We start from the raw sequence: 15,570 nt of genomic DNA on the forward strand, positions 1-15,570 counted from the left end.
TTGTTTTTTTGTTCCTCCCTCCACGGTTTTCCCCTGTTCACCCCCAGCCTTAAAAAAGAGACTGTGGGGAAGCTGACGTCTCTTCCTCCTCCTCCTCCTTCTCCTCCTACACATAGAGGGAGAAGATGGATGAGGATTTTCCCTGCTTACTTCTTCCTCCTCCTCCTCCTCCCCTCTCTAGAAGGGCGAGATGGGGGAGTAGACGATACTGCTTGAGCTGATGGAGATGTCATCAGAGTCAGGTGGGAGGCTGAGGTTCGGGGAAGTGTCAGAGCAAGTGTCAGGGGTCAGAGAGGGAGGGGCCATGGGCAGGCCAGGGAGGCAACTGGGGGGCTCCGCCCGTAGTGTTTTTGTTGTTGATGTTGTTACTGTTGTCACTGTTAGCATCATCTGCAAAGGCAGTGGCTTCACATTCGGGTGGCGTCCTCGTCTGAGAACCTGCCCCTCCTTATCAAGAGGGGTGGCCTGAATGAGGGAGGAACAGGAGAACATTATGATTATATCCTCTGATGCCGGGATCTGGTCGCATAGTAATCCAGTATGGAGGACCAGGAGAGCCTTGCACATGTTATTTAAGCTATTAATTGATATTAAATTGGACAGTGAGAAGAGGGATGAACAAAAGCAAAAATAGTATTAAAATACAAAATATATTAAATCAAAACCTAAATGAAAAGCTTTGATTCAACATCCCAGTTCTTAAATTATGTTTAGTGAGCACCTTAAGCAGATTAATAGATCAAATTGTTGTGTTTATTTATGCATTCATTTTTTATTAATCTTGTCTGTGTACTGTAGATATCAGCCAGTACAATTATAACTATGAACCTTTAGAAACATGAACTTCTAGGTCCTCCATAAATCAGTGGTGGATAAAGTCACACAACAGGAGTTGGGTAGTGGCAGCTTAATAGCAAGCTCGGGTATTTCTAGAGGCAGCCAGGTAGGGAGCATGACATCAATCAAAAAAACTCACTTAAATTGGCAGGGAACAAGCAAGCAAACAGCGTTATTTCTTTGGAAGGCAGCATTTACAAAGAAATTGTGTAAACAGAAAGTTACTTTTGCTCAGTGAAAACATTGAACATTATTTTGTACATGTTCAACAGAGAGATTTAGGAGACACACTTCCTTATTAACACACTCAGAAATCCAGGAGACACTGATATACAGTGACACAACATAGAGGACAAGGCATTAGCAAAAGACGCACAACAAGGATGCATGCTCTGCATGAAATATACACAGGCAGGATGAAAGGGAAGGAGCAAAAAGCCAAGCACAAAGACCACAGAGCAGGGGCGAAGCTGTCAAGGCAGCACAGCAGCAGCCAGTCAGCTTCACGCAGTGAGGAGGGAGGCAGCAATTTCAGAGACACTATTTTGCTTTGTTTTGATATCTCGATAGTTTGTGACCATCTACCCGGTTTAATCTCTATGGAAACCTGGCGTACCTTATCCAGTACATGGCCGGGTGCTGGTAGAAATCCAACGAGCCAGATCTCTGCATAGAAAAGCTGTCATCCAACTGAATACAAAGAGAAACCAGCACAATCAATCTAAACACCAGTTCACTTGAAAACAAAACAAGACACAAACTTCACTCAGAAAGTTGTATCTGTCTTTGGAGGCAGAAAAAAACTAATTTAAAAATAAGTTGCAGAAAACTATAGAACTCTGTATAAACCAATTCAACAACAACTTTAGATATGTCGGACCAGTTGGTTTATGGGTTCTGTAGATTTTAGTAGTGGTGACTTACAGAAATGACTGACACTCCTGCAGTGGTGTCGTTGCCCTTCGGACTGGTGTTGAAGTGCTTCTTTATCTTCCCTGCTACTGACAACTGATGATCGTTCTCACATAGACCCTCATCCTGTATCAAACAAGGCGAGAGGAGAGGAAAAAAATCAGCGCTTATGGGAAGATATTGCAACTCAATAGATGTGAGCTCAATTAACGCTGTACTTACAGTGACCCAAGGGTGCTCTAGCACCTGAAGGGCAGTGTATCTCTGATCCACCTCCACCTCCAGCATGGATCGAATCAGCTCCTTCAGCAGCAAATAAACATTGGTGAGTCAAGTCAGTGTTGTTCACAACACACACAAACAGATGGTGTCCTTACTAACATAGATATTTACCTTGGCTGTCTCTGACACATTGTCCCAGTACGGTAGGGGAAATTCTAGCTGTCCCATTAGTATCTGATCAAAAAGCACTTCCTGATCATCACTGCTCCTGCAAACAAAGCATTTCCATGTGTGCCTTCATAAATAAAATACTTCTCTGATCAACAATGTTCACAGGAGTAAATAAGCCATTAGTTCTCATACACAACTCTGAATGTGACACAATGCGAGTAAAAAGTCATTTTCACTCGGTGGTGTAGCGCTTGCTTTTAGCTTACCCTCGAAAGGGTGGGAAACCACACAGCAGGATGTAGGTGATGACTCCAGCTGCCCAGATGTCCACCTTAAGGCCATACCTGCACAAAGACAAAGATATATCATGACTAAGATATATCAAAGATAAGCTGTAACCTCCAGCCTAACTGCATTAAGACATGACTCATACATTGGCCATGGCCTGTGCGTCATTCCTCTATTTTGTACTTGTATCTTCAACTCTGCTACTGATGCTCTTACCCTGTTTCTGAGATGATTTCAGGTGCTACATATGTCGGTGTCCCGCAGACAGTGTAGAGGGGGCCGTCCACCACAGTCGCCAAACCAAAGTCTCCAAGTTTCAGGCTTTTGCTGCCGTCCGCATGCTCATACACCTAAGCACATAAAAAACTTGTTGCATTGTTGTCTGTTACAGGGTGCTAGGGGGCATCAAAGTCACAAATGTGCAAATCCTGCACGTAGTGGCTTTAGACAAGTATGCGCTTCCTTTGACTTTCAATCAGCAATTACACTATTGAAGTAGTGGTTTAATGTACGGTACATGTGTATGCAATAAAGGGGTGACCAAAATTATAGTAGCACCTTTTAATAAAGTATGACTGCAAACAAACCTTAAAGCTGATATAATACATATTATAAAATTTAAAGTTGCATGTTTCAGCGTCGTTTAACTCAAAATTGACAAACAAACAAAACAAAACAAAATTGTTTTGGGTTTATGGCTCACAACTCTTTCCACAAGTCTGGCCCGACGATCACATGTAAAATGAGACTCTGGGTGGTAGACGGTGTAAAGAAGGGGATGAAGAACAGCATTTGAGGGAAGAGGATGAGAAGACAACCAGGAGGTCGACAGAAGGGAGAAGAAGGGAGGGAATGCACATGCAAAAAAACCTGGAGAAGGAGTGAGCGGGAGGTGTGAGGGCAGCAGGGATGAGTCATCTATCTCCTCTGTGAGAGTCCAGAGTGAGTGATATTACTTCACTGTTCATTCAGACAAGAGGGAGGCTATACTGCGGCAAGATATATGACCATGTCCACAATAAAAGCACATGCAGATCCACTCCGTGTGAACTCACCAGTAGGTTTTCTGGTTTGATGTCTCTGTGCACAATGTTGAGGCTGTGGAGGTATTTGATTGCGTTGGCCAGATTGTAGAGCATTCCGCTGGCGTCTCTCTCAGTGTACCTGTTGGCAGAGGTGATGGCATCGAACAAATCTCCCCCCTGCAGAAAAAAAAATCATGATTGGCGGGCGGGTTGTCAGTATCAAGAACAAACTCACAGGAGTTCTGTTTGGCGTATTCACACACAGAACCTGACAGGTTCACTTCCAAGTTTTCACAGTTGCTCATCTTTTTCTGCTGAGAGGAGTTTTTGGCTAGAAAGTTGAGCAAGCGTTTTCATTTGCTTAGCAGCTAGAGGGGTAAACTGTGTCCTTATTCCTTACTTTGGTTGAAACATCTTCCCTGTCTTTGATATTTCCCTTTAATTTCACCTTTTCCTCTTTCCTCGCTTTTTCCTCAGTTCTCAGTACCTCATATTTTTCGCTTTGTGTGAATCTCACTCTCTCTCTCTCTCTCTCTCTCTCTCTCTCTCTCTCTCTCTCTCTCAGGATTAAGTGGAACAAAAGCTTAAAATAGTGCTGAATCTCTCTAAGCACAGACTCAGACACACTGTCGGCATCCAGCCTGCATAGGGACAATTATTTAAACATGAGCGCTGTCACCCTATCACCAGTGCATTTGCACTTCTCTACCCCCACTGTGTGGTCAAAAGTATGTTGACACTCAGACTTTATACTTGTATGTGATTGTAGAACATCTAACTTCCAAAGGTTTAAACATTAATATGCTGCTATAACATCCTCCATTCTTCTTTGGAGGCTTTTCCACAAGATTTTGGAGCCTGGCTGCTGGGAGTTTTTTTTCCCCATTCAGCTAAAAGGGCGTTAGTGAGGTCAGTTGCGGGTGATGAAGCCTGGCTCACTGGTGGCATCCCAAAGGTGTCAGATGGGGTCGGATGGGGTCGAGGTCAGGCCTCTGTAGTTAAGTTAAGTTCTTCCATGACATATCGAAAAACTATTTCTTTATGGACCTTGTCATGTTGAAGCAAAAACAGTTGCCAAAAAGTTAGAAGCATACTATTGTCTGAAATTTAAAGTTTTTCCTTAATTGAAACTAGGGGACCGATCAACAGCACCAGGCAAAAGAAAACAAAACTATGTGTATACCTTTGGCTATATTTTGAGCCATCTCTCTCCCTCTCTCGTTGCTCTTACCCTTTGCTTCCCCTTTCAATGCATCCATCTGTCTCTCTCTCTCTCTCTGTCCCTGCCACTCTGGCAGAGACTCTCTCCACCTCATTCATCAACAGCCTCCTCTCGATCCTCCTACTTTGGACACGCTCACACGTACACACACTTCTTCCACAGATTGCCTCTCATCTATATTCTGTAGTACTCTACACCACAACATGAACAGATGGATTACACTCCTGGCTCCTGAATTATGCACAAACATTTCTTGACTCAGAGAGCAAGAGAGAATAAAGAATGTGAACACATGAGCGGTTCGGGCCACAGACCGATTCTCTCAATCCCACAGTGTCACTGTTTGGAATTCAACATTTGCTTCACCAGCTGAATGTTTCAGATTGGTCTGCTGTCTCTGCCACCCTGGTCCTCTCTGTCGCTCTCAAGTTGGGGATAATGATCACCGACGTATTAAAAATGCATCTATCCATTATGTTAGTATGGCCAAATATTCCAGCCTGTCTATAACCAGAGCAGATGATGCACAAACGTAAACATGCAAGTACGGTATGCAAACATGGCTACACACCTTGACCAGCTCCATGACCAGATAGAGTTCGCTGTAAGTGTCCACCTCCTCTATGAGCAGGACGATGTTTGGATGTTTGACCCTGCGGAGGATGGCCACCTCGTTCTGGATCATGTGCTCCTAGAAATAAGAATTGAAATTGAGTTTAGCCAAGTGAAACAAACTTGTTGAAACACTAAAGTGGATCTTAACTGGATGTACGCTGTAGGGGTGATGGATGAGGTGGGAAGTGTGCTCTGTTGCACTTTTAACCACACCTCACAGTCATGGAGTGCTGACACACACTGGAGTACACTTCTTCATTGCTGAAGCAACACAAGAAGTTAAACTGCTGGAGGTCAGTGAAAACAGGATTTTCAGACTGTGGTTATTGCTCTTTAAGTGACACAGATCAAGATTAATCTGCTTTCAAGGTGTAGGTGAAGGTACTTTATATTCCATCTCCTGTTACATTACTCCTACATGGAAATTGTGTAAACTGATGAACTGCAAACTATTGTTTTTCTTAGTTTATTTAGTTTTATTGAACTTAAATAATTAGAGTCGTCTTCAAAAGAGCTACTTTTGTATTTTAGCAGTTTTGAATACAAGTAATCTTTTTTTGTTTACATGAGTAACATTTAAGCCAAGCAACAATATTCCTACTTGGGTGGGGTAGCCTTGCACAGGACCCTTTTGCCTTTGGAGTCATAGTTTACCTTGCCTCTGCATTTGCCCTTGTTGATGATCTTCAGAGCGTACTCCCGTCCTGTGGAGTGCTCCACACATTCTCGGACGACTGCAAAGTTTCCATCGCCTAACATGCGTCCCACCTTGTAGCGGTCTGATATGTAGGACGGCACAGCTGGAACCTCATCGACTAGAACTTCAGCTGCAGAGAGGAATAACAAGGTTTAGAGTGGCTGCGGGACTCAAGTTTACACTTTTTTTCAAGCTGATAAAAATTCATTGTATACTCACAGGTTTAATAGGTAATTAACATAAGAACATAAGAGCCTTGTTAAAAGCTATAGCATATCCTGCTAATAACAGTGAATTCATTGATATTTAACCGGACACAAAGGTTGGATTAGTACATTTATTTGCAGATTATTAATACATTAATAAATGGATCAAACAGTAAAGAAAAAGCAAAGGGACTGATATAAAACAAATAAATACAAATAACACAGATAGGTGAAAATATATAGAATATTAAAACTAGATTTAAACATACAGTAGATCCTTTATCAGTTATAAATCATTTTTCAAACTAATTGCAAAGCCAATGAGGGCTCTAAATATGATGGTGACACTACGCTCTACAGAGAGCTCTTTAATGGCAAATAGAAGAAAAAAACAAAACGTATATATGCTGTCAATATTCAGTTATATATGACTTAATTAATTGGTTTATAACATTTGAGAAGGTCCTCTATAGATGAATAAAATCAAAGATGAAAATGTTAGAGGTCTGTGACTCAACATAAAAGAATACAGTTCTCGTTATAACCTTTACAATATTTACCAGCACATCATTGTTTGTAGTGTCACAGAGTTTATGGAGAGAGAGGTGAAGAAAAACACCAGAGGAGGGGGAAAGTGTGAGAAACGGAGGTGATGAGAACAGCATGTACAACACAGAGATGGGAGAGAGAGATGCATCAAAGGTCATGAAAATGATTCAGACATGCATGATATTTGCGAGTACATCGCCTTTTCCCACTGACGGACAGATGGGGTATTCTTGTAGCGATCATTTTCCTCACCTTCAGTAACAGGTACCTCCCTGTCTTCCACTGAGCTGGAAACTTTAGAGGAAGACAGAGAGGTGGAAGAACCCTGGGACCCCTGCAGAGAGGGAGGGGGGGGAGACAGAGAGCAGGACGTCAACTATTTAAACCTTTATTATTACACAAAGTAGTTTGTAATCCACTCCACACGCAACAAAACAGCATGAAACAGTTCCTTCTGCTACAATCCCAGCCGAAACAAAATGTAAGTTATGTCCAAAAATAAACAAAAGGACATTACTCATCTCATCCTGAGAACATCCTTAACTCTGTCTTTGAGTTTGCATGTCTGTCTGTTGTATACTGCTGCCCTGTGTTGTGTGTACAGATTCACTTAAGCTACTAAACTGAATATAAACCGGTTACTTATGCAGCAAACAACCTGTGTGTGCCCACGGTGGACAGACAATCAAATCCCAATAAGCTCCTCTCTATTCACAGAACTTTAAGTCATTCCTAATTGTCCCTTCCTTTTACTCCTCACTATACCTTCAATAACACCTCAAAACAAAGGTTTTGATGACAATAATAAAGGCGGATGAATACTGCCTTTCATGTGGTTGGAGATTAGGAGGTCATTGAGGGGGAAAGAGATGCAGCGTCTGCATCTATCTAAAGACAAAAACTCATTACGCCCTCCACCTCGTAACCTTCTGTCTGGTTGTCATGGAAGCACCGAGGGCAGGGAGCGAGGATCTAGTCGGGACTGTAAATGAGAATCTACCCCTCTCTTATTTCTGTCTTTCCTCCACTTCTCTACTGTCCATCTTTCTCTTCTCCCTGACTCCAAAACTTGGCTTCACATTATTTTACTACATTTGAACAATGTGATAATGCTTCGCTTGGAAGATGAACATAATTCTCACTTTCCTTCGTCTCCTCTCTCCGGCTTCACAGTCAGTCCTGAGGACACAGATGTGCAAAATCTTTGTAGTCTGGGAGGTTTCCAGTGCTCGAATAAATCCTGCAGGTGCAGCTGGCACATGCAGCCTGGCCAGCGATTGAATTGGACACCATCATAATTCCTCTAAAATATAAGCTTGCCGATGTGAATTATTAACATGTGCAGTTTGCACTGTAAATGCTCTGCACTATGTATGTGATGAGATGAGCCAATCTATGTGCATCAGAGAGCAGTGCATTAGCAGTTTGTTGGTGAATAATGTTGTCTGATGATACATTTTACTTTCATCTCTCATTTCAGTGCAGGTGTAGTTTTTCTGATGCTCTCTCGTGGTGAATATACACCACATAACTCACACATCAATCAGTCCTGAGTCCTTCGAAGTGAGGAGATCTAAAGAGTGTTGCTGAATTAATGGATGCTGCCTTTTGTTATGATAATAACCTAGAAATTGTAACAAGGAAAAAGGTGATATGTATATTAAAAGTATGGCAAATTTGGCATCAACAATTGCTTTTATGGCAAACTGTGTCAAATTAAAACTGATAACATGCTTTTATATAGAGCATTTTCAACAACTAGAAATAACCTCTTATATCTATGCTATCCAGTCAGACTGTGATACAGCCTGGAGAGTTCGCTGTCATGGCAGAAATAGGAGATGGACCATCATAATGACTTAGAACTGAAAACTATTTACAAAGCTGAACCGCCCTATATCTCAGCTCAAGTAACTGCCAGCTCGTTTACTCATCTCCACTGCTGTGATCTGAAAGCCACCCAGGTGAATGTAGCTGTGAGTCAGGCTAGATTTGGTTTATGCAATGTTGTTTTTGCTCGGGCACTCATCCTGGAACAAGAAAATCCACTTAATACTCATAAAGCCAATGACCCTCCTGTGCTTTATCTAGAAAACATCCTTCATCTGCTTCTTTATTCTCTCATCCCGAGTCAAATATTTACCTCTCTTGTGTCCTTATCCCACATCCAGCCCTGTCCTCTACTCACTGTCTCATTTTGAACTCCTATCTCTCTCTTCCTTCCTGCCACCAAGGGAAACAAAATACTGTTGCTATGGAAACTGCTCACAGAGAAGAGAGAGGAGAGGCAGCTTATGAGACTTCCAGAGTGGAGACAGAAGCCTATATATGGCCATTTCCTGTCTGCGGTCTGGGAGGTAGGTTTGCCCTTCTATGAACATTGTGTCTCTCTTTCCTGTGTGAAAAACTACGAGACAGATGAAGTGACAGACAGAGTGAGAAGAGACTGTGAGGCAGAGAGAGAGACGGACAAACAAAGAGACTGTGAGAAAGATGTATGGAGTCTGGTCTGGTTGATATTGATCATTATATATGTGGCAGGAACTGTCTTGTTATTGTTCCAGCTTTCTCCCTGTTGCACAACACAACATACACTATTCCTAGCTCGACATCTCTTCACTTTTGCTCTGGCTATGACTCACACCACAAAAACAAAGCAAAAAAACACATACACACGGACAAACCTTTTACATCATGACTGGAACCACTGCTCTTCAAACCGGCACGGGCAACACTCAGCGACTGAATACTGATCAGCGCATAAATGTGAATTAAACAGGAAGTCCATGATTGACCTTAAACATGGAGTATCATCTCAGACGTCAAACAGCAGAAATTATTAAAAGGAAGTCAGTCACACATTTACAAAAACGACTAAAGAGTAATGCTAGCTTCATCCTCGATGACCCTGTTTGAATTTGATTACAGCACAAATCCTAAAGCTGTCTTTCTCTCTGTGCCTCAGGCTGAGAGAGCCAAACCTCCTCTACAGCAGTATTTCTTGTCATTTTCACTGTCACGCAATATCCAGCAGAAGCAGGATTTATTGTTGTTTGCTTCGGTGGAAAAACGTCTAATAAGATTTGATAGAAATAGGGTACTTTGTTTTGTCCCAAGTTCCCACTCTACCTCTCATAAGGACACGAGGTACAGGAGATAATATGTCTTGGCTCTTATTTTGGTGTCTAGACGGACAGGAAACATAATCAATTTGACTCTCATCTGAAGAGATCACCAGTGTTATGGGATTCAGTCTTTCTGCTCTGCCAGTTGGACACAGTGAAGTTTTCGAATCACAATCCGTATGGACCGCAATCCTGCAGAATCACAGACACGTGATTAAATGCTTCACGGGGGAATAAAAAACAGGAGACTTGGCCTCTCTAAGCCAGAAAAAAAACCATCCAGAACAGACTGGGGAGATGAATGCTCCACTGGGACTGAGTTTGTGTTGTAATCTCTTCTCTGCTCTGCTGAATACAGACACGAGTTTAACAAAGGAGAACCGACCATCATCATCATAATCATCCTACATCTACTGGAAATGATCTCTGTTTGTTTTTGTATGTCATGAACATGATGTTACTGTTAATCAACACACATGAGGAGCATGAGAAGAAAAACACAATATGAAAATGAAATGACAATGAATTTAATGATGACATCAACAAATGGAAATTAATACATTAAAGAAAGAGCAAATAAAGTACAAACAGAAACAAATGAGCCAAGAAGAGCTGGCGGCCATACATGAAAAAAAAATATCACAAAATGTAAATGATGGACGGGGTTATCAAATATAACTTGCCTGTGATAAAGCACACAGACAATTTTCACATTTATATCTTACATGTATGTAAATGGGAGTGCAAAAAATATCCTGGAGCCCTCTGCAAAAAGCAATGTTACCAATTAAAGATATGTAAAGCCAGATTTGAATTATTTGTGAATAATTTAAAGAATAAAATGTTGAAGAAACAATGTTTAAACTATAAAATTGCAGCGATGCAAAATCTTCCACAGTTTCCTCATGTGCTGCAGCCAGTCTTTTTGGCAGATACACTGTAGCAACAAAAATTGGACAAGCCTTCTAATGACATCAACACGACAGGAAATCAGAAATATAATACAACCGAATACCAAATACAATCTTTAGTAACAACACACGATGAGATGAGACAATAATTAACAACTTCATGAAACACACCTTCAGTCTGCTCTCTCATTCTCTGTCACACACACACACACACACACACACACACACACACACACACGTTCACACATCATTTAATTATGAATCACCCAACACAAAATATGGACAATAATGAGAAATGGAGCATGCAATTCAAAGGATTATAGAAGTGAATGACTCAACGGTGAGAGGAGGATGTAGGTGACATACTATGGTTGACAATTATCACTCTCTATTTGTCATACGCTAATACAAACAGCTACCTGACTGTATCACAGCTGTTATATTGGCATCACAGACCTTCTGTTTGTCCTGCTTTCAATCTGTCGGTCACTGTGCTCAGAGTATTGTCTTTTTTTTTAATGATTTCTTTCCCTGTCTGTTTTTCACATCTAATGGAGGAAACAGACAACAGGGAAGAGATGTGACCACAGCAGCTCATTTGATTTATCTGTACCTGCTTAACGCATATTGACAGACAACAAAATGCAGAGTGTGTGTCTGCATGTTTAAATTCAAATATTACTGCAAAGCAATATGAAAATGGTGAGGCAAGTGGCCCTGAAAGGACTCTAAGAAGCAAAGGAGAAACATGAGATGGATGGCATCCTGAATGTAGACCAGTCTTTCATGCATCTGTTGCAAATGCATTAAAATTGGTTATACTAGTGTTTACCAAAAGTATAAAACGCATAACATGTGTAAATGTGCATCAAGCTGTTATCCACTGCCTGTGCACAAATGGGGATTTCATGTACAAAAGTGTTTTTTTCTGAAGCATACATGAGCGAATAAGTGATTTTGTGTAATGTGTGCAACGGAAATGGAAAAGCCACAGTGCAATGCAATGTCTGTGTATTCTGCCCGGGGAAATGGGTTAGGATGGTCTGAGCTGTGCGAGCAACCTACATCAGGCAGCAAAGTGCTTCTAAGTGTTTAAATGCAGGGTCCAGCGAGGTGAACTATTCAAATGCTGTACTCATAGTAGGTCACTGAGGCTCTGTGGCTGCTGAGGAAATGGATTTATGGTAACTTTCAATGTGTTGTAGGCTGACATTTCAACAATATTTCAGTCATTTTTGAGCCCCAGATGTTCTTTGAAGAACCCGGATGTTAAAAATGCAAGTTATATTTGAAGGAAAAGGGTCATTTCTGAGTCATGGTTTGGTCAGATTGAGTTATGCATTTTAGGTGTTATGGTGAGAATGGCACTTCCTTGCCATTGTTAGCACAACAATAAAAAAAGATTTGGGTATGCGTATTCAATATTTGTGATTATTCATGCCTGTTTTCACAGAGGTGACATAGAGGGAGAGGAACTGTGCTAATATAGTGTCAAACTTGGCGCCTACTTCCCCAAGAAGCTTAGACTTAATCTACAGGGGAAATGATGGAATATAATTTCTCCCTGTGAAGTTAATACCCTTTCATATGAGGAAATGAGAGGGGGGTTGCAGAGCTGGGTGGCTGGGGGGAAGTGACAATCGGCGACAGATGGAGTGAAATAGAAATTAGAAACTGTTTGGGAGAGAAGAGACAGAGACTGAATCTCTAACAGGGCGGATAGAAAAAGTAAGAAGTGGCGAGAGAATTACACCATATAGCTGAAGAGTGTGAAGCTGCAGAGTGGAGAGGAGAGATAATGGGCTGTGAGTCTTCCTCCCTTCCTTCCAGCCAAGCCATTGCAGGCTTAGTACAGAGTACCAGCAAGTGCAAAGACCCAAATAATCTCTCGTTGAGAAATACACGCTTGTGAAACTATAAAACTAGAATTTAACGACAGTATCACTGAGGTCAGGATTGCACTACATACTGTAGCTAATTTGTGATGACTGATGAGAAAAGTGGACAGAAGCAAAAGGACATGTCGTGTGGTTCAATGTGGAGAGGATGGGGCAATATTTTTTTCCTTTTTCTCATTACATCTGGTTAGCCCTCCTTCACCTCTCTAAGTTAAATAAGGAAATAACAGAGCAGCAGAAACTGGGTAGACAGAAAGAAAGAGAGAGAGTTCATAAATGTGTGCACTTTATTTATCTCCCTTTCAACGCTGAAATCTATGGTGACCTATTTCTATTAAACAGATGACTGTGGAAGTTCCAGTGCACCTTGTTCTGTTCTCAGAAGCTCCAACCCAAATCTGACGTGTCCCTGATCTGTCCCTGGCTGACCTTCATCTCACATCAATGTAACCTCATCACCGATGGGCCAGACTCTCCACCATTCATTAATTCTTCCTGGCAAATGTAGCACGAGACAGAAGCTACTGAGGCCAAGAGATTCATTCTTTATGCTATGCTGATTTTAGCCTACACACACTCATTTACGTACAGAAATAATTCACATACCACTCAATATTCTGTCTTCTATTAAAAATATATTGACTCCAACAACATTCTTGCCTTTTGTTCCCTAAAAAAGGTTTGTCCCAGCTCCAATAAATAGCTAAGTAATAGCAAAATAAATCATAGCTGTACCCCTGCTGTCAGGTAGAAAAGTATCAGTATGGTTGAGAAAACACAAGACACGTGCATGCTGTGGCCCAAATGAATACGCGACAGGTTCACATACAGTGCTGTGTCTGCATGTGAATGTAAGAGGGTGAGGTGAACCGAGCGTGCGAGTGTTTGTGTAAGAGGGAGAAGGAACTTAATCAGCAGCAGGCTTAGAGTTCCTGCAAATTAAAAGAGCTGCTGCAAGAAAACAGGGACCGATTAGGATTTGAGGCTGATATTAAAAGCTCACCATCGTCACCGTCAGAGACTGGATTAACAAATACTTTGATCTTGAACACATGCACACACACAAACACCCTGCACGTGAACCATTGGAATGTTGGAATTCAAGGTTTTTCCATTTGAGTTGCATGCTCCCTCTCTGCACAGCAGTATTCTCTCTATAGTGACTACCAGCTTTACAGTGTACATTGTGTGTTTGCATCTCAGATCCTCTTTCTTCCCTGTTAGCTAGAGCAAACACATTATGATTATTAGATGTTTAAACAAGGATTTCTTTTAAACCCAGGTCAATGAATACATGATAAAAAGAGGGCTGAAATAATCTGATTTACTAGTATAAAATGTGTTTCTAAATTGTTTTCACAAAAGGACTTGTACAAAATGACAGGACTTGAAAAAAATGTATCCTAGATCAGCAATTGGTACTGATTGGGTCTTTTTTTTTCTTCTGCTTGGTGGCTAATGCAAACCAATTTTTCTCAGATTAAAAACAGACAAGAAGATTGTAGCAGGCCGCTCACAAAGCCAACAATCAGTCTCATTTTTAGATCAGATATTGCACAATTTACTGACTGACAGACCTCTAAAAGTCAGTGATAGCGTCCATCATTGTTTAGCTATCAAAGGCAAATAGAGTTCTCCACGAGGAACAGAGAGCTATGGGTCAGCATTTGTGGGAACGTGACAGAAAATCACCGTAAAATGAGGAATTGTCCTTGAAAATCTATTAACACTGGATAAGAGTTGTAACATTAGAGAAACCTAACATGAGTCTGCCATTCTTGGAGTCCCAGAGCACCACTGTGTGAGGTCAAAGGTGAACGCCAAACCCCCTTTCTGAGACACTAAAGATGTTGGGATGTTGTGGTTTCTTCGTATTTCTAGCGACTCTAAGATGTAGTCGGCCTATGCTCAGTCACAGATTTGTCCTTTTCCTGAGAACATAGAGGGAATGTGTTATAGATTTAATGTCACTGTTTGTGTGTGTACTGTATGTGTGTGTATGCTTGTCTTACCCGGCGTTGGCTGAGGCTGCTTGGGCTGGGCGGGGAAGAGCTGGGAGATTTTCCCGAATGAGGAGTGGACAGCTGACTGGCCGGCGTCCCGTTCACTGGAAGGAGAAAACGAGAGAGAAAATGGAGCAAGGTGCGTGAGATGGGTGAGAAATATTGAAATAGGTGATCCTTTTAATGTGAATGCATGTTATCTAGTACAGTTTTAGTGTGTTTAGAGTGTCTAGCAGCAGCCCACACTTCCGCCCTCAGCATCTCCCCATTCACATGAATGAGGTGGAGGAGGAAGAGGGGGAGTAAGAGAGAAAAGAGCACTGAAGTCCACACTGCTCTTTTTCTTCACTTCAGCCAGAATACAGTCCCTGTTGCTCCAAATCTCCCTGAAACAAGCCACTGAAATCTGAACCTTAAACATATGTGCTTTGCATAATTACAGCATGTCCCAGGCTTCAAGTAATTGGCTGGAAGTCAACACACAACAACAGGCTGTCCTCATTTTCAACCAGATCCTTTATTCTTTGCACTTCTGACCTCAGCTTGGTCTAATTTTTCCAGCTGCAGCACAACACAACAACCCAGCAGCATCACCTCATTAAACAAGAACATTAGATTAATCAATGCTGCACTCGAATCCTGTGTGTGGTCATGCACAAGCCAAATTCCAAAAAAGCCTAACAGCATCATTAACTTGCACACAGGACATGAGCTAGTTTCTGGTCTTACTGAAAACCTGGATTATTGTCTCTTGGCAAAAATACACTCCTTTACCTCAAGTCAACTCAAGGTTGTCCTGACTGACATACGGGTCAATGAAACTGCAGTAATTGGAGAATACAAAATGGTAACAGAAACCACAGAGTGGGGCCAACTGAAGGTGTATGTA

At 41.6% G+C, this 15,570-nt stretch overlaps 1 protein-coding gene across 5 annotated transcripts in view; it reads right to left on the bottom strand.

Annotated features, from left to right (window-relative positions):
* Window positions 1–307: 307 nt before the first annotated feature.
* dclk1a (doublecortin-like kinase 1a) overlaps window positions 308–15,570 on the bottom strand; it is a 42,435-nt gene continuing 27,172 nt past the window's right edge. For 4 of the 5 annotated variants that reach the window (XM_068715992.1, XM_068715991.1, XM_068715994.1 and 1 more), the window contains 12 exons: window positions 14,691–14,785; window positions 6,997–7,078; window positions 5,947–6,119; window positions 5,249–5,368; window positions 3,486–3,632; window positions 2,647–2,780; window positions 2,409–2,486; window positions 2,143–2,239; window positions 1,972–2,052; window positions 1,762–1,875; window positions 1,454–1,527; window positions 308–465 (listed from right to left, as the gene is read on the bottom strand). In XM_068715992.1, the coding sequence (XP_068572093.1) occupies window positions 408–465; window positions 1,454–1,527; window positions 1,762–1,875; window positions 1,972–2,052; window positions 2,143–2,239; window positions 2,409–2,486; window positions 2,647–2,780; window positions 3,486–3,632; window positions 5,249–5,368; window positions 5,947–6,119; window positions 6,997–7,078; window positions 14,691–14,785 (1,253 nt within the window). In that variant the 3' untranslated portion in view covers window positions 308–407. Of the gene's footprint in view, window positions 466–1,453; window positions 1,528–1,761; window positions 1,876–1,971; window positions 2,053–2,142; window positions 2,240–2,408; window positions 2,487–2,646; window positions 2,781–3,485; window positions 3,633–5,248; window positions 5,369–5,946; window positions 6,120–6,996; window positions 7,079–14,093; window positions 14,610–14,690; window positions 14,786–15,570 lie in introns of those variants that run through there. The other variant, XM_068715995.1, reaches the window with a different exon arrangement.

The sequence above is a fragment of the Cebidichthys violaceus genome, unplaced genomic scaffold, assembly GCF_023349555.1.
Source record: "Cebidichthys violaceus isolate CVI_PGR_0920_01 unplaced genomic scaffold, fCebVio1.0.p SCAF_20, whole genome shotgun sequence".
NCBI lineage: Eukaryota > Metazoa > Chordata > Actinopteri > Perciformes > Stichaeidae > Cebidichthys > Cebidichthys violaceus.